The 21357-nt window shown below is 40.4% G+C and overlaps 1 protein-coding gene and 1 long non-coding RNA gene across 3 annotated transcripts in view; one reads left to right on the top strand and one right to left on the bottom strand.

Moving 5' to 3' along the window:
* Gad1 (glutamate decarboxylase 1) overlaps positions 1 to 21357 on the top strand; it is a 36566-nt gene that overhangs the window by 8995 nt on the left and 6214 nt on the right. Inside the window, exons 3-11 of one of the 2 annotated variants that reach the window (XM_076865871.2) lie at positions 191 to 349; positions 1619 to 1861; positions 6795 to 6885; positions 14293 to 14405; positions 15604 to 15719; positions 15804 to 15883; positions 16112 to 16166; positions 17490 to 17606; positions 18847 to 18911. In XM_076865871.2, coding sequence (XP_076721986.1) covers positions 191 to 349; positions 1619 to 1861; positions 6795 to 6885; positions 14293 to 14405; positions 15604 to 15719; positions 15804 to 15883; positions 16112 to 16166; positions 17490 to 17606; positions 18847 to 18911 — 1039 coding nt within the window. Of the gene's footprint in view, positions 1 to 190; positions 350 to 1618; positions 1862 to 6794; positions 6886 to 12854; positions 12892 to 14292; positions 14406 to 15603; positions 15720 to 15803; positions 15884 to 16111; positions 16167 to 17489; positions 17607 to 18846; positions 18912 to 21357 lie in introns of those variants that run through there. The other variant, XM_076865872.2, reaches the window with a different exon arrangement.
* LOC143642121 (uncharacterized) lies at positions 139 to 10621 on the bottom strand. Its single transcript, XR_013155592.1, has 3 exons — positions 10558 to 10621; positions 2530 to 2727; positions 139 to 213 (listed from the first exon to the last, which is right to left on the bottom strand). It is a non-coding gene; the product is annotated as an uncharacterized LOC143642121 (long non-coding RNA).

Below are 21357 nucleotides of genomic sequence, written 5' to 3'. Positions count from 1 at the left end.
GGCACTTGGCATTGCCCCATCCCTGCCCTCCCTCCTGCCTCAAGGCTAGCCATGCCAGAACCACTATATATAAAATACAGATACTCAGCTTTTCTTCTTAGCAGAAGTGAGAGTCCTGCTTGAAGAGGGGACCTGGTCCAGAGTGGCTGGGTAGTTTCTAATTTCTCTGACCCAGCTTCTTATACCTTAGGATTCTTGCAGAGGACCAATAGCCTGGAAGAGAAGAGTCGTCTTGTGAGCGCCTTTAAGGAGAGGCAGTCCTCCAAGAACCTGATCTCCTGTGAAAACAGTGACCGGGATGCCCGCTTCCGACGCACAGAGACTGACTTCTCCAACCTGTTTGCTCGAGGTGGTCCCTCCCCTGGCTCTTAGCTCTAGCACTACTAGCCAGTTGATTCCTTACTTGGTGTCTTAACTTTTTCATGAAATTTTACTTCTTTTGCCAAGAAATGTCATTACTGTCTGTGAACTCTCTTGAAACTGCTTTTCTAACATTGGAGTATAACAGACACCCTCTGTCCCTACTGCCAGGTAGCCCATCATTCTGGAATGTAGATTAGTGAAGTCCATAAAACAGTCAACTTTAAAGATACATGCAGACACAAATATGGATTCATAAAATCTCAGAATCCAAAGGAAACTTATATATAAGAGAATCTAGTGATTTCCTTAATCATATTTATCCTCTAACATTGCCAACTCCTCCCCAAAATAATCACCCTATGGGAAGTTGTTCAATTAGCCCTCATAACCAAGGACAACCCTAAAACTCACTGTCCTTCTATAGATCCTTTACCAGTTCCTGTGCCCCCATAAATTTGTTCTCAGGAGATGCTCCACCACTGTCTCCTAAGTGGCTCAAAGATGAATCCACCGCCACCCACTTCTATGAACTCCCCAGAATGCCACAGAAGCCAGACCAGAACATTGACTAAAACCTTAGAGATAATCTAGGAGTGGGCACAGTGCAACCTGCTTTTTGAGCTGTGGCTGACCTCAGTGGGGGTCCCCACCATTCTTCCTGGCTAGCTCCCCACCCCCCACCCCTCCCCTCCTGACTAGGCCCCAAAGGATGAGGTCAAGAGAAAAGCAGGAATCCTTTCTATCACCTTCTTGAGGCCCCAATTTCAGTTCTAGTTTACTGTCTGAGGACAGCACACAAGGGCCACCCTCTTCAGGAGGGACCTCATCCTCTACCAGCAGAGGCTTTACCCTCTGCCATCAACAGATCAAGCACATCATTAACATCAAATCAGATGTATAGGAACACTTGGTCCCCCAAGGGCCCATCAGAAATATCTTTGGTCACGCTGCTCACAAGTGCCCTTCAGACTCAAGTAGAGAACTGCAGTTGCAGGTTGCTCGCTGCTTCTCAAAGCACAGCAGTCCATGTACGAGCAGTTTGATGAGCAGAAAGTCTGTGAATCCCTGTAAAGTATATGCAAAATTTCTGTGTACGTCCATACGTGCCTCCCTCTGGGGATGTCACTTCAATGCATATACACATCCTGGAATGAAATTGGGCCTCATGGATATCATGACTGATATTAGGGATCTCTGGATCGAGAGAATCCAGGTACAAGGCAGGTGATAACCACCCATTGGCTTTCCCTCTCAGATCTGCTTCCAGCTAAGAATGGGGAGGAGCAAACCGTGCAGTTCCTACTCGAAGTGGTGGACATACTCCTCAACTATGTTCGCAAAACATTCGATCGCTCCACCAAGGTGCTGGACTTCCATCACCCACACCAGTTGCTGGAAGGCATGGAGGGCTTTAACTTGGAGCTCTCTGACCACCCGGAGTCCCTGGAACAGATCCTGGTTGACTGCAGAGACACCCTGAAGTATGGGGTTCGCACAGGTAAGGGTGAGAGCCAGGTGAACACACAGAGGCAATGCCCTCCATGTCCCCTGGCCAGTTGTGAGGACAGCAAACTCCTGGTGAAGGAGAAACACACCCTGGTAAAGAAAGGCAAAGTGCTCAGTGGCCATAAAATTAACCCTTGCAAAAGCTCATCATCGAGCTGGGTACAGTGACTTATGCCTCTGATACCAGCGGCTCAGGAGGCTGAGGCAGGAGGATCGTAACTGAGAGGTCAAAGCCAGCCTCATAGTGATGCCTTAAGCAACTCAGAGAGACCTTGTCTCTAAATAAAATATAAAAAAGGACTGAGGATGTGCTCAGTGGTTGAGCGCTCCCGGATTCAATCCTCGATACCAAAAACAAACCAAAAAACCCTCATCATTATTTTTGTAAAAATAAATTAAAAAGATACAGATACATGGTAATAGGTCAAGTTCATTTTGAGGTTCAGGCTATTCAGGACCTAGAGAACAGGTTCCCCTATTCTTTCTGCCTCCATTTTCATGCCTGTTTTGTTCTGATAAATCTTACCTACCCTTCCCTATCATGGACACTGTGGAGAATTTGGGCCTGTTTTCCTCCCTTTCTGTAGTAGTTTCATAGAGCTGTCATTACAAATTACTGCCAACTAGGTGATTTGAAACAGTAGCAGCTTATTATCTTACAGTTTTGGAGGCTGAAAGTTCAAAATCAAGGTGTTGGTGGAACCATGATCTCTTTGAAGCTCTCAGAGAAAATCCATCCTTGCTTCCTCCAACTTCTGGTGTTGCAGGTGTTCCTCCACTTGTAGATACATGGCTCCAGTCTCTGCCTTGCCTTCACATGGCCTTCTCCCTGAGCACAGCTGTCCAAAGTTCTCTCTTCTGAAAAGGACACCAGTCTTTGGATTAGGGCCCACTCTAATCCAGCATGACCTCACTTTACGATTCCACTCACAAAGACCCTATTTTCCAAGTAAAGTCACAGTTCACAGGAACAAGGGATTAGGATTTGAATGTGTAGGGATATAATTAGGATTTGAATTTGAGGGATGTAATTCAACCCACAGCACCATCTTATTGGATAGCCAAAAAGTCAGTCTCTCTCTCTCTCTCTCCCTCTCTCTCTCTCTCTCTCTCTCACACACACACACACACACACACACACACCCTCTCTTCACATTCCCCAAGTCTCCAAATTCTGTTTCCAACTAGGAGACCTCAAGGTTCTCCTCTTGCCTCCCTTTCATTTTACAGGGTCCTCTCTAATCAGCAATCCTGGCCAAAGTGATTTCTTTCCAATTTCTTCAGGTTCAAGGACGTTTTGGTCCTCTGAGCTGTTTCTTAGCACAGAAGTGAAGCAGCATTTTCTTTTTCCTTGTAATCTCTCCCCTCTGCAGCTGACTTGCCTGAGTTCTTGGGCAGACAGATCCTCAGGAATTAGCAGTCCTTAGCACGCTTGCCACCACATGGGGAAATCCCCAAGGCCACATCTGGCTGCCCACTGTTCTTTTTTGTGGTTGTTGTTTTGTTTTTACTTCTTTCTCTTTCTTTTCCCTTTATTTTCCTTCTCACCCTTCTTAGTCATAAGAAGAGAGATTTAAGACCAAGACAGGGGAGGTTGGGGGAGATAGAGTAGAGCAGGGCTGTTATAATGAAATAATGAGGCTGGCCAAAGAAGCTTTTTAAAATAAGGAATTCCAAATTACTTTTGAAGTCTGCCAGTTCCACTAAATAACTTCTGAGTGAACCCAACTCAATTATATGTAGAAAGTCTGATAGTTAAATAGTTAAAGAAAACCACTCTAATAGATTTAGATGCATCTCACTTTGGTCTGATGGCCACCCAAGCCCTGTGGAGAACAAGAAGTGCTATTTGACTGGATTTAAAATGAGTCGGAATTCCCCATGTTTGTTTTAGCTTGACTTGTTTTGGTCCACTGTTTTTTCTTTTGTTCGTTCACTTTATACATACTTTCTCAGAGAAATGAGGACTACATATTTTTATCATTAATAAACAGAAAAGAAAAATACATAATTTCATCATGATAGCACATCATATCATCTCAAAACTGAAGATGCTCAGAGAAAGCAGTCATTAGTACAACATATGAATCTATTTAGGTATTTAGTCTGCAGCCATCCATTTCTGCTGCCCTGGAAGCAGGTACGCATTTACAGAATTCATAATCTTCCTAGCAATGTAAAGCTTTCCGTTGCATCTCAGGGAGTTGGCCCTCGCTAAGGTATACTGTTGCTGCCATATCATAAACAGCTCCAGGTTGCTGGTCTTTGATTTAGGTGGCAATACAGAAGCAGTAGGGTAAACTTTGCAGGTAGCTACACACAGTGAAAAAAAAATTTTTTTAAGTGCATAAATGGCCAAAATAATGAATAGTTAAAACATACTAATTTTGTGAAGGGATGATAAAAGCATTTGGAAATTTCTGTATAAATTAACAAAAGACTGCTTCAGAAAAGGAACCAGCATCTATAGATTCTCTATGAACTGATGCAGGTACTAGTGAGGCTTCACTCACAGTAGCTACTTAGGTGATTTATAGATATACCACATTTCTTTGATGATTGTTGTTCTTCTTCCTTCTTCCTTCTTATGATGGAATATTTTAAACTAAGCAAAGTAGAATCATATGATGAACTCCATGTACCAACACCCTGCTTTAACTATTATCAACTCCTGACAACTTTATTTCACATGTACCTCTGCCACTGCTTCCCCCTTTTTTTATATTATATGGAAGCAAATCCTCAATTTAGTATTATTGCTTCCATACATATTCTTCATCTTCAAAAACTTCATTTTTATGGGAAAAACCCCACAATGTCATTGTTTAATCTAAACACACACACACACACACACACACACACACACACATACACACACAATTTCCAAGTGTCTCACCAATGTTGTAAATATATTTTTTTTATTTTGCTTTAATTCATTTGAATCAGGATCCAAATAAGTCCCTCACATTGCAGTCCGTTAACATGTCTCCTAACCAATAGATTTTCTACTCCATTCCTTTTATTTGCACTTGCAATTTTTATGTTAAAAAACTTTACTTGAAAAAATAACCCTTTCTTTTCCTGCTACATGACCTTAGGCTCTGTGCTGCTCAATGTCTTGTCTGTCATCTGTTATTTTCGTTAGAGTTGGAAATTGAAATGTAAACTAGGTTGTTGCTTGATAGAAATTCTGGTAGAAAATTTTGGAAGCATAAAGTTGTAGCTATTTGCTAAAAGTAAGGTGGGGGGGACTCAGTGTGCTTTATATTTTAATGGGCAAAAAGATAATGTTTCACTCTGTATCAGCTTCTCTTTGTCCAACTTTTGCTTCTGCCATGCTGTGTGCTTTTGATGCATTATCAGAAAAAGTGTGGTAGTACATATGTATGATTCAGTCCTGTTTAATATAACATTTAATATTTATTGTTTAAAAGTTTTCAAATGAGTGTTGCATATATATTTTAAGTGCATATATATTTTATTTTCAACAACAAAAAATTTTTTTTGGTATCGGGAATTAAACCAGGGGCATTCAACCACTGAGCCACAATCTCTAGTCCTTTTGATTTTTTAAGTTTTGAGACAGGGTCTTGCTAACTTGCTGAGGCTAGCTTTGATCCTCAGCCTCCGGGATTACAGATGTGTGCCACTGCACCCAGCTCAACAAAATTCTTTATATTCCAGGAGATCTCATAGATTCTGTTGGCACTGAACAGAATAGAGTAAATGCTATAGCTTAAACTATTTAGACAAGTCTACATGAACATCTGGAATCTGGCCCCATATGTACACTAAATTTACTGTTTATGATTTTTTATTTTTTCAAAAAATCAGTATTATTTTTTGAGGGTTCTTGAGATGCAGAGATTGGTATCTTCTGACATAAGAAATCATAGTTCAGTTGTTGCGAATGAGTCCCCCTCACAACTAGGAAAGAGCAGACCATCTCAGGGAGGAGAGTTAGACCAGAAATATTTGAACACTAACTCTCTGACAGTTATTTCACAGGCAAAGGCAATTTCCACTGGAAACATAGTTGTCAGCAACTTTCTAACACCAGTTCTCTGTCACACATCCCTAGATAATCTATTGTGTTGACTCCTCCGTGACAGCAGAACCAAGCCTGCTGATATGGAGTTGAATTTTTGGTGAATGCCAAGTTGGCAAAAATTTGGCCACAGTCCTGAATTTCTGAGGACAGGGCTGTTAAAGCATAGTGTGAGTTGCACAGGGCTTCATAGTTGAGTAGCAATAACAATTACTGCACCAGCAGCCCAATAAGTAAAGGAAGACTGTGTCTTCCTATTTCACAGAGGAGATGCTAGGTCAGCTCTGCAATCAAGTTAGTTAACAGGCACCTAGCATTATAAGGGCAAAATACATCAGCACTTGATGTCATGTTTGTCACAGCCACTCAAAGAATGATGGGATGGCCTTAGTGTCAGCATCAGAGTAGATACTTCCCCCAACCTTGGTTTAATCCAAGACCTAAGAACCCTTTTTAAGGCCTAAAGCCTCTTCTCCCATACCAAAGTTTGATTTAGGAATTAGGATCCTTGGGATGTTGAATTATAACTTGAAAAAGTTGTGAAAAACAATCAAGACCACCACATCCTCTAATTAGGAACTCAACTGAATGTCAATAAAAAATATTATAAAGCATGATTCACTTTATGATAGTCATCTTTTAAAAAATATTTAAAAACATGATGCTTTAGAAGCCCATAAGTTGGGGGGCATCTTTATTACTAACATTGGTATAGACTGGGTCAACCTGCCCTCCCTTCTCCAATATCCTTGGGTAGCTCAATTAGAAAGACCACTGTGATGGGACTTCATCAATGTGATACAGTAGGACAGACCTTTTGCTTTGAAGATAGAGTGAAAAATATGGGTTTGCCTTGATGCTTCCCTGTTATCTCTAGGTCATCCTCGATTTTTCAACCAGCTTTCCTCTGGATTGGATATCATTGGTTTAGCCGGTGAATGGCTGACATCAACTGCCAATACCAATATGTAAGTCTCATATATTCTTTTATATATATATACACATATATATGTGTGTATATATGTATATATATATTTATATGTAGTTGTAGATGGACACAATATCTTTATTTTATTGATTTTTATTTTTATGTGGTGTTGAAGATTGAACCCAGTGCGTCACACATGCTAGGCAAGCACTCTACCACTGAGCCACAACTCCAGCCCCTCATATATTCTTTTCATATAAGCAACCATGATCTATGACTACGGTTTATTGCTTTAAAATTTCAATTTCAGTAGTTCTGTTTTATTCCCTGGTCATTTTTTCCCTTAAAATCTTTTAGATTTCTCACAGCCCTAGTTTAATAGTAGATACTTGATTAGTGTTTTTTTTTAATTGAATAATACAACTTAAGAGAATGGTCATGAGAATTCCAGCTTTCAAAATAGAGTGTGAAATTTCATGTTAGTAGACTCCATTATTCTTACTGGTATATCTTAAAAGGCTGTGTTTTGGGGTATAATCTTGGCTTCCTTTTCCCATTCCTTGGTCCTTATCACTTAGGTAATATTTCTTCCATAATTAAAGCTGACATAAAGCCACTAGCCAATCTGATCAACATATTGCTTAACTAAAAATTCTAAAATGAAATTCAGCTGATACTGATACACTATATATTCCTTTCAAAATAACTAATCGTTTTGCTGAATTTGACATCTTCCCCACACTGGTTTATGTAGATAAAGCTTTCATTATTTCTAAATTCCTGTAAATTTACATGAAACTGACTCTAAGATCTGGGAGGTACAAGAACTACCTGGGTAGCCTTCTCGCAATCACCCTAAAGTTTCCTCTGCACACATGTGTCCTCTTTGGAGATAAGGACAGGAGTAATGGAGGGTCATCATAGCTTAGTAACTCCTGTCTTTTCTCTTGACAACAATCACAGTGTTTCATCATGATCTATACAGCTAGACAATGGCACCACATTCCATTAATGTATTCAGAGGAAAATAATGAAACATTTTTTTACAATAATTTAAATAATAACTGTAGAAGAATTATAAGGGTGTTAGTTATTGTGGAAATATTCAGAAAGCTAATTACCCACTTATTTATTTATTCATTTTGTGTGGTGCTGGGAAATAAGCCCAGGGCCTCGTGCATGCTAAGCATGTGCTTTATCACTGAGCTATACCCATACCCTCAGCCCTACTCTGACTCTAAGTTCATGGTAGAATAGATTCTGAAAAATGAATTTAGGTCAAAGAGTGGAACTGTTTAAAATGAGAAATTCCATCTGATATCAAGACAATGCAAATTATTAAAGCTCAAGGTATTCCATTTTTCTTAAATAAACTATAACCAACCACAAAACCAGACAGGCATTTTCAAATTACATATTGTTCATGTGCATTCCAAGGCTGTCTAATGCTATGACTCAAAATACTAAAACTACATTCAAGAAATGTTTCTATTAATTAAAGATTCCTGCTTTGTTTGCTAATGTTAAAAACACTGACATGCTTTGTAAAGTAAATGTGACAAGTGAAGCCTTCAGTGCTAAAAGGCATTAAAAAATCAACTGATTGAAAAATGAAAATGGTTTTCATGCTCTCTGCTCACAAGTCATGAGTAACTTCACAGAATGTCCACATTGGATCACAGAGACTTCAAAGGGCCAAGAGGAATTCAGGTCGAAGACAAAATTAGCTTGGATGATGACCTCCACCCAAAAGCTCCCTTTTGCAATCTTTACTGTATTACGATTTGGGGGATAAAAATATTTCTGCAAGCACAGGCATCATAATATGCTAATTATAACTTGAAAAAAATACACTAATGCTTAATTATAGCATATAACACTAGGCAACAATTTAAATTAGAAAATACTGTTTTTAAGTCAATAATTTCAGAAAATAAATGAGAAAAGCAGATTGTAAGGTACATATTCACTAAGGCGCAAGTATCTATAGTAATATAGGTACTGAATTTACCCACCATCTTTAAATACATATTCTGCAGACCCTCAGCTGTGGCTTCTTAATATATCTAAGCCACTTTCAATGTAAATAAAAGGGACTCACCCTTTTGAACCATTTATGACCAGATATTCTCCTAAAAAGACTTCTCTTCAACCAGAAAGATCCCACAAATTATTCTTTGTCTGTGTTCATAAAATCAAAATTCCTTACTTTTCTCTTACCTCAGCTCAGTCATGAAACACTAAAATATGTCCCAGCCATCTGAGGTCAAGGCCAGTCCAACTAAATGACACATAGTAATTACCACTGTACTGAACAGTAGATATTTATAAAATATGATCTGATTCCAGTAGATCGATAGAGGAGGCTATTTAAAATAGTGAAATAGTTTCTGTCAGTTTTGGAGAAAAGGCATTGTCTGAAGAAGTAATAACTATTATCTAGAAATTGTTCTAAGCCAGTTCCCCTGGAAGATCATGAAATGTGGCAGCACTGTAGGAGCTTAGGCAGCATTTGTTCCCTTGAGTCAATTCCTTCTCCAGCTGGGAACAGCATTCAAAATATGTCTGGGGAAGAATGGCAAAAAGAATCTTTCATTGGCAGAGCATGATTTAATTAGTGATATCCCTTTTTCCCCGCTTGGCCCTGCACTGAGTATGGGGGCAGTAGTGATAGAGAATAATTACTATATTTCTCTGTACAGTCCCTGTAAAAGAACTGTCTAATATTCTCATTCAAGTAGCAAAGGGTAAGGTGCCTCTTAGCAAAGAAAGAACATTTGAACATTTATGCTTATGCCTCTACACCTGCTTGTGCTTGTAGCTTCGAGATCTGTTCTTCCACGCAAGGACCCAGTGAATCTTCAAAGAAAACTTGCAAATATGTAGTTGTCCTTGGCATATCCAGTTCTTTTCCTCCAAAACAAGTCTTCCAAGAACAAATGTGCAGGTTGAGCAGTGCCCAAGTGTAAACGACAGCCTCTCTCAAACACCTGATGGCAATATATAATCTTAATGGCCAGCTCTATCACAACCCTTTGCTATGAGGTTATGATTTCAAGCATCTAGTGCTTTATTTTCATAGAAGTTACACAGGAGAAATTTCCTATGGGAGTTATCAGTCATCGAATACTACCAGGCAGGCTGTTAGAGAGGAGCCTGCAGTAAGCAGTTCTCATTTGTCACAAAAAAAAAAAGCAGCTATGACATGAAAGACTTGGGATTTTGGCTCTGAAAGATGCCAAAGTGAAAACCCAAGACACAGAATTTCTCTGAACATCACTTACTTCATCAGAAAAAGGGGGGACGATAATATTCATCCTACAAAGTGGTTCTGAAAACTAAGAAAGGTTGCAGTCCTAAACGCCTAGTGTATACAAGATGCAGTGTAGACACTTAGGAGAGGCAGCCCATCCCACAGGTCACTGTTGCCATTTGAGACCCCTCCATTCAGCTTTGTGGATTTTTCTTTTTTCTTTTTTTCTTTTTTTTCAGTCTGTCTTCAACTCTGGACAACAGAGGTTTCACTAAGCTCCCCTCAAACATATTACCTTTTAAGATGAAGATGTGATACCTGACATATCTATAGAGTGAAGAATCTAAGAAATATCAAGATACATAGTCACCTTGTGTTTTAGTCAGTATTTTTGCTGCTGTGACTAAAAGATCTGACCAGAACAACTGTAAAGGAGGAAGAGTTTATATGGGGGCTCACAGTTTCAGAGGTCCCAATCCATAGACAGCAGGCTCCATTCCTCAGGGCTCAGATGAGGCAGAACATCATGGCGGAAGAGTGTGACAGAGGGAAGCAGCTCACTTGATGATCAGGAAGCAGAGAGAAGTATTCTCTTACCAGATACAAACATAGACCTCATAGCCACACCCCAGTGCCCCACCTCCTCCAGCCACACCCCACTTGCCTTCAGTTACCATTCAGTTAATCCCATCAGGGGATTAATTCATTGATTGGGTTAAGACTCCCAGGACCCAATCACTTCTCTGAACTTTCTTGCATTGTCTCACACGTGAGCTTTTCTAGGACACCTCCCATCCACACCATAACACCATGGAAGATTATTTCTTTCCTTCTTTAAAGAAGTCCTCATTTTGACAGTCACCAGGGAATCAGGTTCCTTGTGCCTTTTTGATCTATATTGTAGCATATGGCTCTCATCCATATGCTACATGTTGGCTTCTGGAATTCTAGCCAGTATTTTTATGTTCCAGAACACAGGAAGGAGGAAAGCAGGAAAGAGTGAAGGGCTAAGGAAAGGAGAAGGGGTAAGGAGGAGGGAAGGAGGAAGGAAAGGCAAGCAGGTAAAAAGGGAACACTCTCCCTATTACTAAGAAACCTCAAAAGTCACACGCAGCATTTCCCATAGCAACAGTTTAGCCAGAACTTAGTCCCATGGGCACACTTAAGGAGGCCAGAAAACATAATCTTTGATCTGGGTGAATTGCAACCTTAAAAAAATTAATGAAGAAAGGGAAAATTGATATGGTTAGCAACTAGCAGATTCTGTCACAAGGGAACTACAGAGGTTTGACAATCAATTTGCCTTGGTCCTGAATAAATCCCACTAGGCAAGTGAGTTGTACCACTAAAAAGGAGCTAACTCACGTCCCTACTCAGAATTTAGAAAGGCTCAGAATTCTCCTTTAGTGCTACTCTGTGAGTATCCCCATCTTACCGTTTAAATCCTTACTTCCAGTCCCATGTTCTCATGCTATGACCCAAAGTATTTTGCAGATTAGTGTCTTGTACTCTGATTCTGAAATGTGATCTTGAACTCTGACGTAAGCATCTAACCAGCTGCTTCTGAATCCATATTTAACCTTGGATCTCTTTATTTCATCTGTTTTCATCTGTCATATAGGGAAAGAATACCTAACCTGGGGTCCAGATTGTGTAAGAGGAGAATTTCCTATAATTATACACAAAATAATGTGCATACCTTTTTACCTAGAGATAGGGACCTAGCTTTCCTAGGATTCCTAAGGGAGTTTGTGACCCCCATTAAGTCAAGAACTTCTGCTCTATGGTAAACTTCAAGACCTTCTATAAGGCTTTGGGTGCAAGCATACTTCCCCCAAAACAATTATAAACATGACCTAGAATGGGAAGGCAGGGTCAGAAGTGGAGTTAGGAATAGGGAACACCACGTTATTCCATGGATCAACAGCCATGGGTCAGTCTCCCAGCTCATAGGAGAGGAAGAATGTCAGATTAAGGTCATGAGCCAGAATACGTTTGTTGTTAGTTTGGGAAAATTGATCCTTCAGACCTAGGCAGTGACTGTCAAACAGAAGGTACCTTAGGTCAAGAGTCAGATGCTGGATTCCCCCTAAGAAGCTTCCTCCTCAAGATTGGGAATTCTTCATCTCCTCCATGCATAGGATATTGCCTGGCACTTAGTAAGCATTGGATGAATAGAACTGAAAAAGGTTTAGGAATCAAGTGCCTGGCATAAATAAGGAAATTGAAATAGACAAGGTCAGATAGCCTCATGATAGAACCTTCTTGACTTCCTGTAGATCCTGAAAATAATGGCCGTGTTACTAGTCTTAGGTAAAACCAATTCATGCAAACCTGAAGCCTAAGTAGATTGAAATCATGAAACTCAGAGCTGAACCAAGCCCCTGGTCTTTGGTACTGTGCCTTCTCCCTTCCCCATGCAGTTCGCATCTGGCTGTCTACCACCAACTTAATTCTAACTCAGCTTTCATACAATCCTTGATACGGTCCTGATATTACAGTAAATGATTTCATTTGTTCCTTGCCTTACCCCAGAGAGATTTCTTTGGTATTGTAAGATTCTAGCACACACACTTGCCATCTGTACCTCTTCACCATGCAAACATTTTTGCCATTCCAACTTTTCCAAAAACCTGTGGAACCCCTGATAATTCATTTGTTCAAGAATGGGTGGAAGCACATCATGAGTTTGCCTCTTGATACACTCAGCAGCACAGGCTAAACCAGGAACCCTTCTCTTCTTCTTCCTTTATCAGGCCATCAGACATGAGGGAGTGTTGGTTGCTACGGTGATGGGGCTCAGAGCAGAACCAAAGCATGATTGTGACCTCCAGAGGTGATGGTAACTGAACACATGGTTCCCAAGGGTCTTCCTCCTAAATTTCCAGGGGCCTCCCAAGGAAAATGGACATGTTCTTTTTGGAAACAAAGTTCTTTTACCAACAGACATTTCCTGAGGATCCTCTCGGATCTTTTTGTCCTCTTCCAGTGTCGTGTGATTAATGTGACTGCTTTTTCCTCTATCATTAAAACTTAGTAGCTTCACCTATGTCTCATGTACAGCATGAGTTATCTCGTCCTTGCAAATAGCTTTTCTAAATCATTTAACAAGCAAGAATTCCCATTAGTCCTAGTCACTAGCACACCCTAACCAGTGACAATGCCTCCCCACATCACTTGACTGAGGCCGTCTAGGCATCTCTCTTCAGCCCAGCCCACAGACTCAAATGCTTAAGAAGTTCAAGCAGAACCAAGAAAGACAAAGAGCCTTAGAGCTTAGTAAATATCTTTTGGTCTTCTGGCTTAATTTTAGGTAGATGGACCTTCCCTCATTTCTCTTAGGCTCTGTTTGGTGCATGATCTTGTTTCAATGACTGTTCTACTAGACTGTGCCTCTGCTTTGAATTGCTTTGAAAGAGCATGGCTTGCCACTTTCACGTCAATTTATTAGGAGACAAATGTAACCTGCCAGGAGATCTGATGCCCACAGTTAACTGTGTATGCCAGTTGACTATCTTCTTGTTATTTATAATTTGTAATTAGAAAGTCATCACTTATAATTATTCTTGACAGATATTGACCTCAGAGAATTATAGATACATAGCTGTCCTTGGGGAATATCAGTAGAAAAACCATGTAGATAATTATATTAAGGTCTTTAAAACATGGGTCAATATTTCCAATTATTTTCACAGTTAGCTCTCAGATGTTTACATTATTTGTAAAAAACAGACTTTGGCTCTGGTTTTTATAGATTCTACAAGTGTGAAACTGGCAGTCCTTTTTAGAAATGTTGCAAACCAATTTTCAAGAGAACTTAGAATATTTTTTTTTTCAATTAACATTTGCTCTGTCCCACACTAAGTCTTAGAGGTGAAAGGTAAAAACGACCCAGAAAAGTCATTACCTTTCCCTCTATTCCTCTGGGTGAACCATACCTAAGACTGATGAATCTGTTCTGCTGGTGAAGTACCACAGAACACACCCTCCTACCACCACCTCTCTCCCTCTCTCGGTTACCCAGGCTGGTTTCTGACATTTTATGATTGGTGAGTTAATGCATTTCCAGGAAATGAATTGTTTTAGGGGTTTTGAACATCTGTTTAGAATCCAAGTTCTAAACCAATTGTCTGTGTTCCAAAAGTAAGTGATTTCACTTCTTTATGTTCATCCTTTTTCTTAACATCTTTTCAGGTTTACATATGAAATTGCACCCGTGTTTGTCCTCATGGAGCAAATAACTCTTAAGAAGATGAGAGAGATGATTGGATGGTCAAGTAAAGATGGTGATGGGATATTTTCTCCTGGTAGGTTTCTCTGACTGTCCTCAGTTTTTATAATATGGATCCTTGGGATTCTTGGATGAAGGCTAGCAAGAATGCTACATTTTCTCTGAACTAATAAAGGCTGTGCCTAAATCAGTACAAAGTAACAAAGGCTGTATGAGGTCATGCTACACAAAGCTTCACTGTCAATAGCAGTTTGATGTGCTGGAGAATCAGTGTGTCAATATTATTAATGAACTGATTAACTTCAGCCAAATTGTGTATCTACTTTGAATCTCTAGTTCAAGGTAGATACAACAAGGCTGAGGCAGGAGGATGGTAAATTCGAGGCCCACCTGGATGACTTAGTAAACTCCTTTCTCAAGATAAAAGTGAAAAGGGCTAAAAATGTAGCTCAGTAATCAATTATGCCCAGATTTAATCCTCAATACCACCAGGACAAAATAAGAAAAAAAGTATCAGTAATCTTCAAAACAAAGACAGGTATTCTTGGAATAGGGAGGAGTTTTAGATGGTGTCAGAGAGAGTGTGATCGTGTGCAAGGTGGAGAGAAGAAATAAAAAATGCAACTGTCCAGGCAATTCAAGCAGACCATGAATTTGCCCATTTCATTTCAGGTAACTGATGGAAAAATGGCTAGTTTCCAGTGGCCAAACATACCTCGATAGTTACCTCAATTATCCTTGTGTCTTTATTCAGTTAAAACAGGAATTCATTTTTATTTAAGTAAACTTAAAGCTCTCCTAAATGACTCAAAAACCCAGTCACTAAACAATGTCACTATTTCCTTCTGTAGGTTTCATTACTCTCTCTTGCTCGCTCTTTCCCTCTCTTCTTTCTGGACTCAGGGAACAGATTCATTTTTGTTCAGTAAATGGATTGAACAGACAGTGGAAGCTGAAAGGTTGTAACTCACCCATCTCTTTGTAGCCACTGCTGTCACCTCCTCTTGTATTTCTATCTAGGCTTCCTCTGGGAGAGGCACTGGAGTAAGTGAATCACCTCCAGGCAAATTACCTACGAGGCCTTGGAAGTGAGTGTGGCCACTTCTATCCCCAGGGACAAGGGTCCAGAGAGAGGCCCTGGCAATAGGGAGGCCCCCAAAACATATCAGGATATTATCCTTCCCCTTCTTGACCTCCTTTCTTTCTTGAGACACCAGCTCAGGCTTTGAGCTAGAAGCAATAATGAAAGAGCCCATATGTCTGCTTGCTGATAGGGGGAGCCATATCCAACATGTACGGCATCATGGCTGCTCGCTACAAGTACTTCCCGGAAGTTAAGACAAAGGGCATGGCCGCTGTGCCCAAACTGGTCCTCTTCACCTCAGAACACGTGAGTCAGGGGCTTTGGCACACAGATGCGGGTGTTTTCCAAGGCACTGTTAAACTTTTAACCTTAAGCCTCCATGTGTTGCAGAGTCACTATTCCATAAAGAAAGCTGGGGCCGCGCTTGGCTTTGGAACTGACAATGTGATTTTGATAAAGTGCAATGAAAGGTAGGCAGGGGAGAGTGAATATTAGGTTCTTGATGTATTAAATGTGTTCATCTGTTAAATTTGTTTTATTGTGTTTAAGGACTGGCGCAGTACAGTGTGCCAAGCTGCTAATGGTCTGTTGAAAATACCCGATTAAATTACCTTTTTTGCTGCTGCTGCTATAAGTTTTTTCATGTGCAGTCTCATTGATTCTTCATTTTAATTTCCCTCCTTTTACAATAATTACAGGGGAAAGATAATTCCAGCTGATTTAGAGGCAAAGATTCTTGAAGCCAAGCAAAAGGTATGTACAATATAGTACACCTATACTCCAGTGACTATGAATTTTTTAAAATGCCCTATTTCTGATCTAGACAATGAAAATCTTTGACCCTGAGATAATTTTATGTGTTTCTAAAATTCTTTTCTTAGATATTTGCTTATTTGCAAATTATGAAATAATTTGGCCTCAAACGACTTGTAGATTGATGTCTACAAAATATTAGTTTTCTTTTTGAAAAATGAAAAATTTAGTCCCTAAACCACTTGCCTTCTTTATGCAAAGTGATTAGTTTGATATTCTTCAATAAATCAACTCCCTGAGCATTAGGAAGATCCAGCCTAATTGGACTTGTTTCTTCTTAAGTATGACCTCATTTTATTAAGAGCATTTTAGCTTTAAAATTGTGTTACGCAAAGTGCTTTCATGCCCTAGCAGATGGCCAGGGGTATTTGGTAAATCCAGCCTCAACAAACTCTATTAAACAGACAAATTTCACGGAACAGATGGATCCTCAAGTCATTGCCAGGTAGCTGCCAGGCCATTTCCAACACATTGTTGTTTGGGTTATCTTCTTGTATCTCCTTCTCTAATTGTAGTTGTTTGCTGGGGTCTCTGCAGAGAAGGAAATGTTGCTAGGTCTGAGCAAGAAGGAGAGGTGAGAGACCTGAGCTTCAGAAGCACCTGAGATTCAGATTTCCCCAACCTGTCTTATCTTTATAATCCACTTCCTCATTTGCTTCTTGTTCACATCAAAATTTCACCAGGTGTTACTGTGTTAGCTTCCACAGTGTATAGACCTGTTCTAAATAACTGAACAATTTTGGTTCAATTGTTTATATCAGTGAACTTAAAACAACACAACACCTACAAAAAAACAACACCCAGATGATATTCAGAAATGAAATATTTGGAATTATACCTGCCCATCACTCCAAACCCCTGTCACATGCATTTATTTATTTAGCCACAGAACTTACCACTAAATGTAGGGTGTATTTTGATTATTTAATTTTATGATCTGTCACTTTTCCCTCCTTCTAGAATGTAAACTTGGTGAATGCAGAATTTATCTACTCTTCTCACTGCTATAGCCCCATCTTCTACAACAGGGCCTGACACATAAAAGTTACTAAAAGTTGAATGAATGCGTGAATGAACCAACAAAGAATACTACTATACCAGCTCTGTTGATCACTGTTTGAAATAAATGCTATTACTTTCTTCCAATTCATATGAAAGTGGGAAAATGAGAAAGGTTAAAAGTACTAATCAGCTTTTTCTCTCTCTCTCCTCTCTCTCTCTCTCTCTCTCTCTCTCTCTCTCTCTCTCTCTCTCTCCTCATAGGGATATGTTCCTCTTTATGTCAATGCAACTGCTGGCACAACTGTTTATGGCGCTTTTGATCCGATACAAGAGATTGCAGATATTTGTGAGAAATACAACCTTTGGCTCCATGTCGATGTAAGTGCTATAATTCACAGAGCAGCCCAGTCCATCCAGGGAACGGAAGCAGCTCTGTTTTATGATATGCTTCAAGCTGCTCCCAACAAACACCCCAGCTGGCCTTTTCTGCACACCAAGGTAGTTTCAGCTCTTCCCTGGTCACTAGCCAGCTAATCATGACTGATACCTACCAGAGACTTGGGACTCTTCCAGTTCCTTACCGTTCAGTTGCTATCCTCTGTGGTTCTTCCTAGAATATGGTTTCTGTTGCCTTTCCAGGTTCCTTTGTTCAAACAAATGGCTACAGAGTACAATATAGCCGATTTCAAAGGGGAAAAGTGTAAGACACCATATACAGAAAGTGACTACGAATGTGAACGCTCAGCTACCTGCCTGAAGTCCAACCTTCTATGACATTTTTCTAAAAAGAATGCCTACCTGCTACATGCAGGAAAAATAAGGAAATATATAGAAGATATTATCAACTAAGAGGTTTAGTCCCAAATTTCCCTGGCAGTACAAAAGGTGCACTTTCACACGTGTGATTTGGGTGTCTTTTTCCTTTGTTTCTGTCCATCCTTTGATGCATTTAACTTCTTAAAACAGGATAATGGGGACATCTGCCCTGCTACTGAACAATAACTAACAAAAGCTGCTGTGTCGGATAACATGCCAAGCTATCTAGTAAACATGTATCAGTACCCCCAAAAATGTCCTGCTGCTGCTGGAGCTTGGTGGGACCTCCAGACCTGGTGGGAGCTGATGCTTTCTGATTTTCTCAGGAGCTTTTAGAATTCTATTCTAGGAAGAAGCAGACAGTATGCCCCAGCCCTTGGGGTAGCTTCCAGGACCTCCTTAGAAGACTCACAGTATCCCTGGCTTTCCATAGTACTTTGGGTCTTGGACCCAAAAGACACCATAAGCTCAGACCTGGCTTATGGGTATCAGTCAGAGAGCTGACATTCCACTGGAAGAACTTTGTGTTTCTTTCTTTTTTTTTTGGTGGTGCTAGAGATGGAACCCAGGGCCACCCACATGCTAGGCAAGTGCTCTACCACTGAGCTACATTCCCAGCCCAGAACTTCTGGTAAAGAAATGATCAATGTTGAGGGTACTGGTTGAACAGGGTGGGCTCCTTTTATCAAAGAAGCTTGCTTTTCACCTTTTATGTTCTGCTGGCGTGTTCCTAGCGGTGTGGAGTGACTGGTCTTAGATCTCAATGTCGCTGCTCCTCTCCCTCCTTTCTCTGTCCTCACAGGCTGCCTGGGGCGGTGGGCTGCTCATGTCCAGGAAGCACCGCCATAAACTCAGCGGCATAGAAAGGTATGGGCCACACATGCTGGGCCTCCCTGCATCCAGAACACTAAACATGCTGTGCTCTGATGTCAGCCTGCCCTGAATGCCAACACCTTTTCTCTGGCCTAGTTCACTCTTAGTTCAGCAGGCATTTATTGAGCACTTACTATATGATTGATTTCTCAGGCAAAGGAGTCCTCCGTGCATTCACAAATTAGATCCCTAAACAAGCAATTATAACATTGTGTCATAAGTGTGACAGTAGATAAAATTACAGGTGCCCAGGATGGAGAGAAGAGACACTATACAGTGTGGGGATTTGGAGGCTCAATCAGAGTTAGCCAAGAGTACAAGAAAGTCCAGCAATTCCATTTGTTTTTGATTTTATTTTTGTTTTTCCTCAGTAAACTGACTCCTGGGAAAATAGCAAGATGCTCAGCTCCAGCTACCTTGTCTTAGCAGTACTGGGATAAAGGGAGACAGGAAGTAAGGATATGGGGAAGAGTGTTCTAGGCAGTGGGAATGGCAAGCGCAAAGGCCCTGAGGCAGGACTGTTCTTGGCAAACTGAAGAACCAACAGAGAGACCATGAGGCTGGAGCAAAGCAGGGGTGGGTTAAGAGCAGAATAAGATGGGAGAGGTGGATGTGGAGCAAGTACCAGGCAGCACATCATGACCTCTCTCCTAGCAAGAACTCTGGCTTTTGTTACCACTCCTCCCTTCTGTCTCAGTTTCAAAGTGCCAGCGTCAAGATGGGCGAGACTGGCTCTTTGAAGCATGATTATATATTCCTATAATTTGGAAAATAATATATGCAATGACCATGAGCCAGCCCAACTGGACATGAGATTTTTCAGGCAGTTTTCTCTTCCCATCTTTGACTCTAGGAAAACCTAAAATATTTTGTGCCAGACTTTTTTTTTAACATTTTAAATGTTAAAAAAATGTCTTTTAAATAAAACTGAATTCATACCCTGTCTTATTACTTTCCATTTATAGCAGTAAAAAAATAATAACAATTTACTTCAGACCTTCGAGATATTCAGAGAACCATTTAAGACATTTTATGAGATCTTAATATGATCTTTAAATGACTTGATAAATGACAGCAATGAGAAAACTGATCAAATTCACTACCTTTTAAATGTGGCTTCACATGAACGCTTTTTCGTGAGGTCAGAAGTTAATTAACTTGCCTTGGGAGTACTCACAGGTTTCTTTCACAAGGTTTTCTTGCTCATGCACTTAGGGGGAAAGTACTTGAGGCCTTTCTCTCTTCTCCTTGAAATGCAGTGCACATATGCACTAAGTTATTCCCCCTCTAAAGGACTAAGAAAGATGAAGAGGTTAAAAATTCACAGCAAGGGTTTAGTGCGAAGAGTAGAGGCAGTATAATTCCAAGGCAATTGCTCTGTCAGGGAAAAGCAGCTTTCACAGGTATGAAAACACAGTGCTCAGCTGTGGGCCAGGCTATGGGGTAAGAAGTCTGTAACCCACTGAAGCAAGTTACCCAAGTTTTAATCAACATACATACTCGGTTGTTTCTGTAATTCCTGGCCTGTGTGCTCCTTCACCATCTAATTGTGTCTGATGGACTGATGCTGTTGCTAGGAGACAGTGCTTGTTGGGTTAGCATTGCAGCCCAAACTGGCAAAAATCATGCTCGTTTAGCATTTAAACAGTGCTGCTAAAGTAAATTAATAAATAATAAATTTAGAAGATTTTTAAAAATAGGAGGAAAAATCAATGCAATTAGTTGGTCAAAGCCTAGAATAGTCTCACAGTTGATTTTTACTTTCAGGTGTCACTCTTTATTACTGCCCCATATGTAGGTAGGTTCCATATCACCCATCTGTTTTATAAATAAGAACAGAAAGGCACAAAGAATCCAAGGTCTGGTGCCCAGAGGGAGGGACAGTCTAATGGAGTGGGCGTGAGCATGGGCTCTACAGTTAGACTCCTGGATTTGAATCCTTGCACCAGTCCTTCCCAGCTGTGTGGCTTTAGGTAACACATTTAACCTTGTACATCAGGAATTATGTGTTCCAGGCACTATTATAAGTATTTTATATTTATTAACTCATTTATCCTTTATTTGATTCTAAGGTAGACTTCCATCTTACAGATGGGAACAGTGAGGCCCAGAGGAGTTATGTAACCTGCCCAAGTTAGCAAATATCAGAGGCAGGATTTAGACTTGGACAGGTTGGCTTCAAAATCTGAGCTCTTAACCACACTCCCATATCGATATATGCCTAAAGCTCAAAGAACAATCAAACACATAAATTCATCATAAATGTTACCTATGATTAATAGCAGTGACTTAGCAGATGCACTCTGTAATACCCTGAAACTGCCCACAGATATTTATTACTAGAGTCAATTTAGGAGAATAGGCGGGGAAAGATTTTTGACTCAAGTGGAGACGGGTGGCGTTTTCGTCCACAGGGCATTTGCCTCTCCCTCAACTCCTG

This window comes from Callospermophilus lateralis, chromosome 9, assembly GCF_048772815.1.
Source record: "Callospermophilus lateralis isolate mCalLat2 chromosome 9, mCalLat2.hap1, whole genome shotgun sequence".
NCBI lineage: Eukaryota > Metazoa > Chordata > Mammalia > Rodentia > Sciuridae > Callospermophilus > Callospermophilus lateralis.
This window is presented reverse-complemented; position numbering and strand designations above follow the sequence as displayed.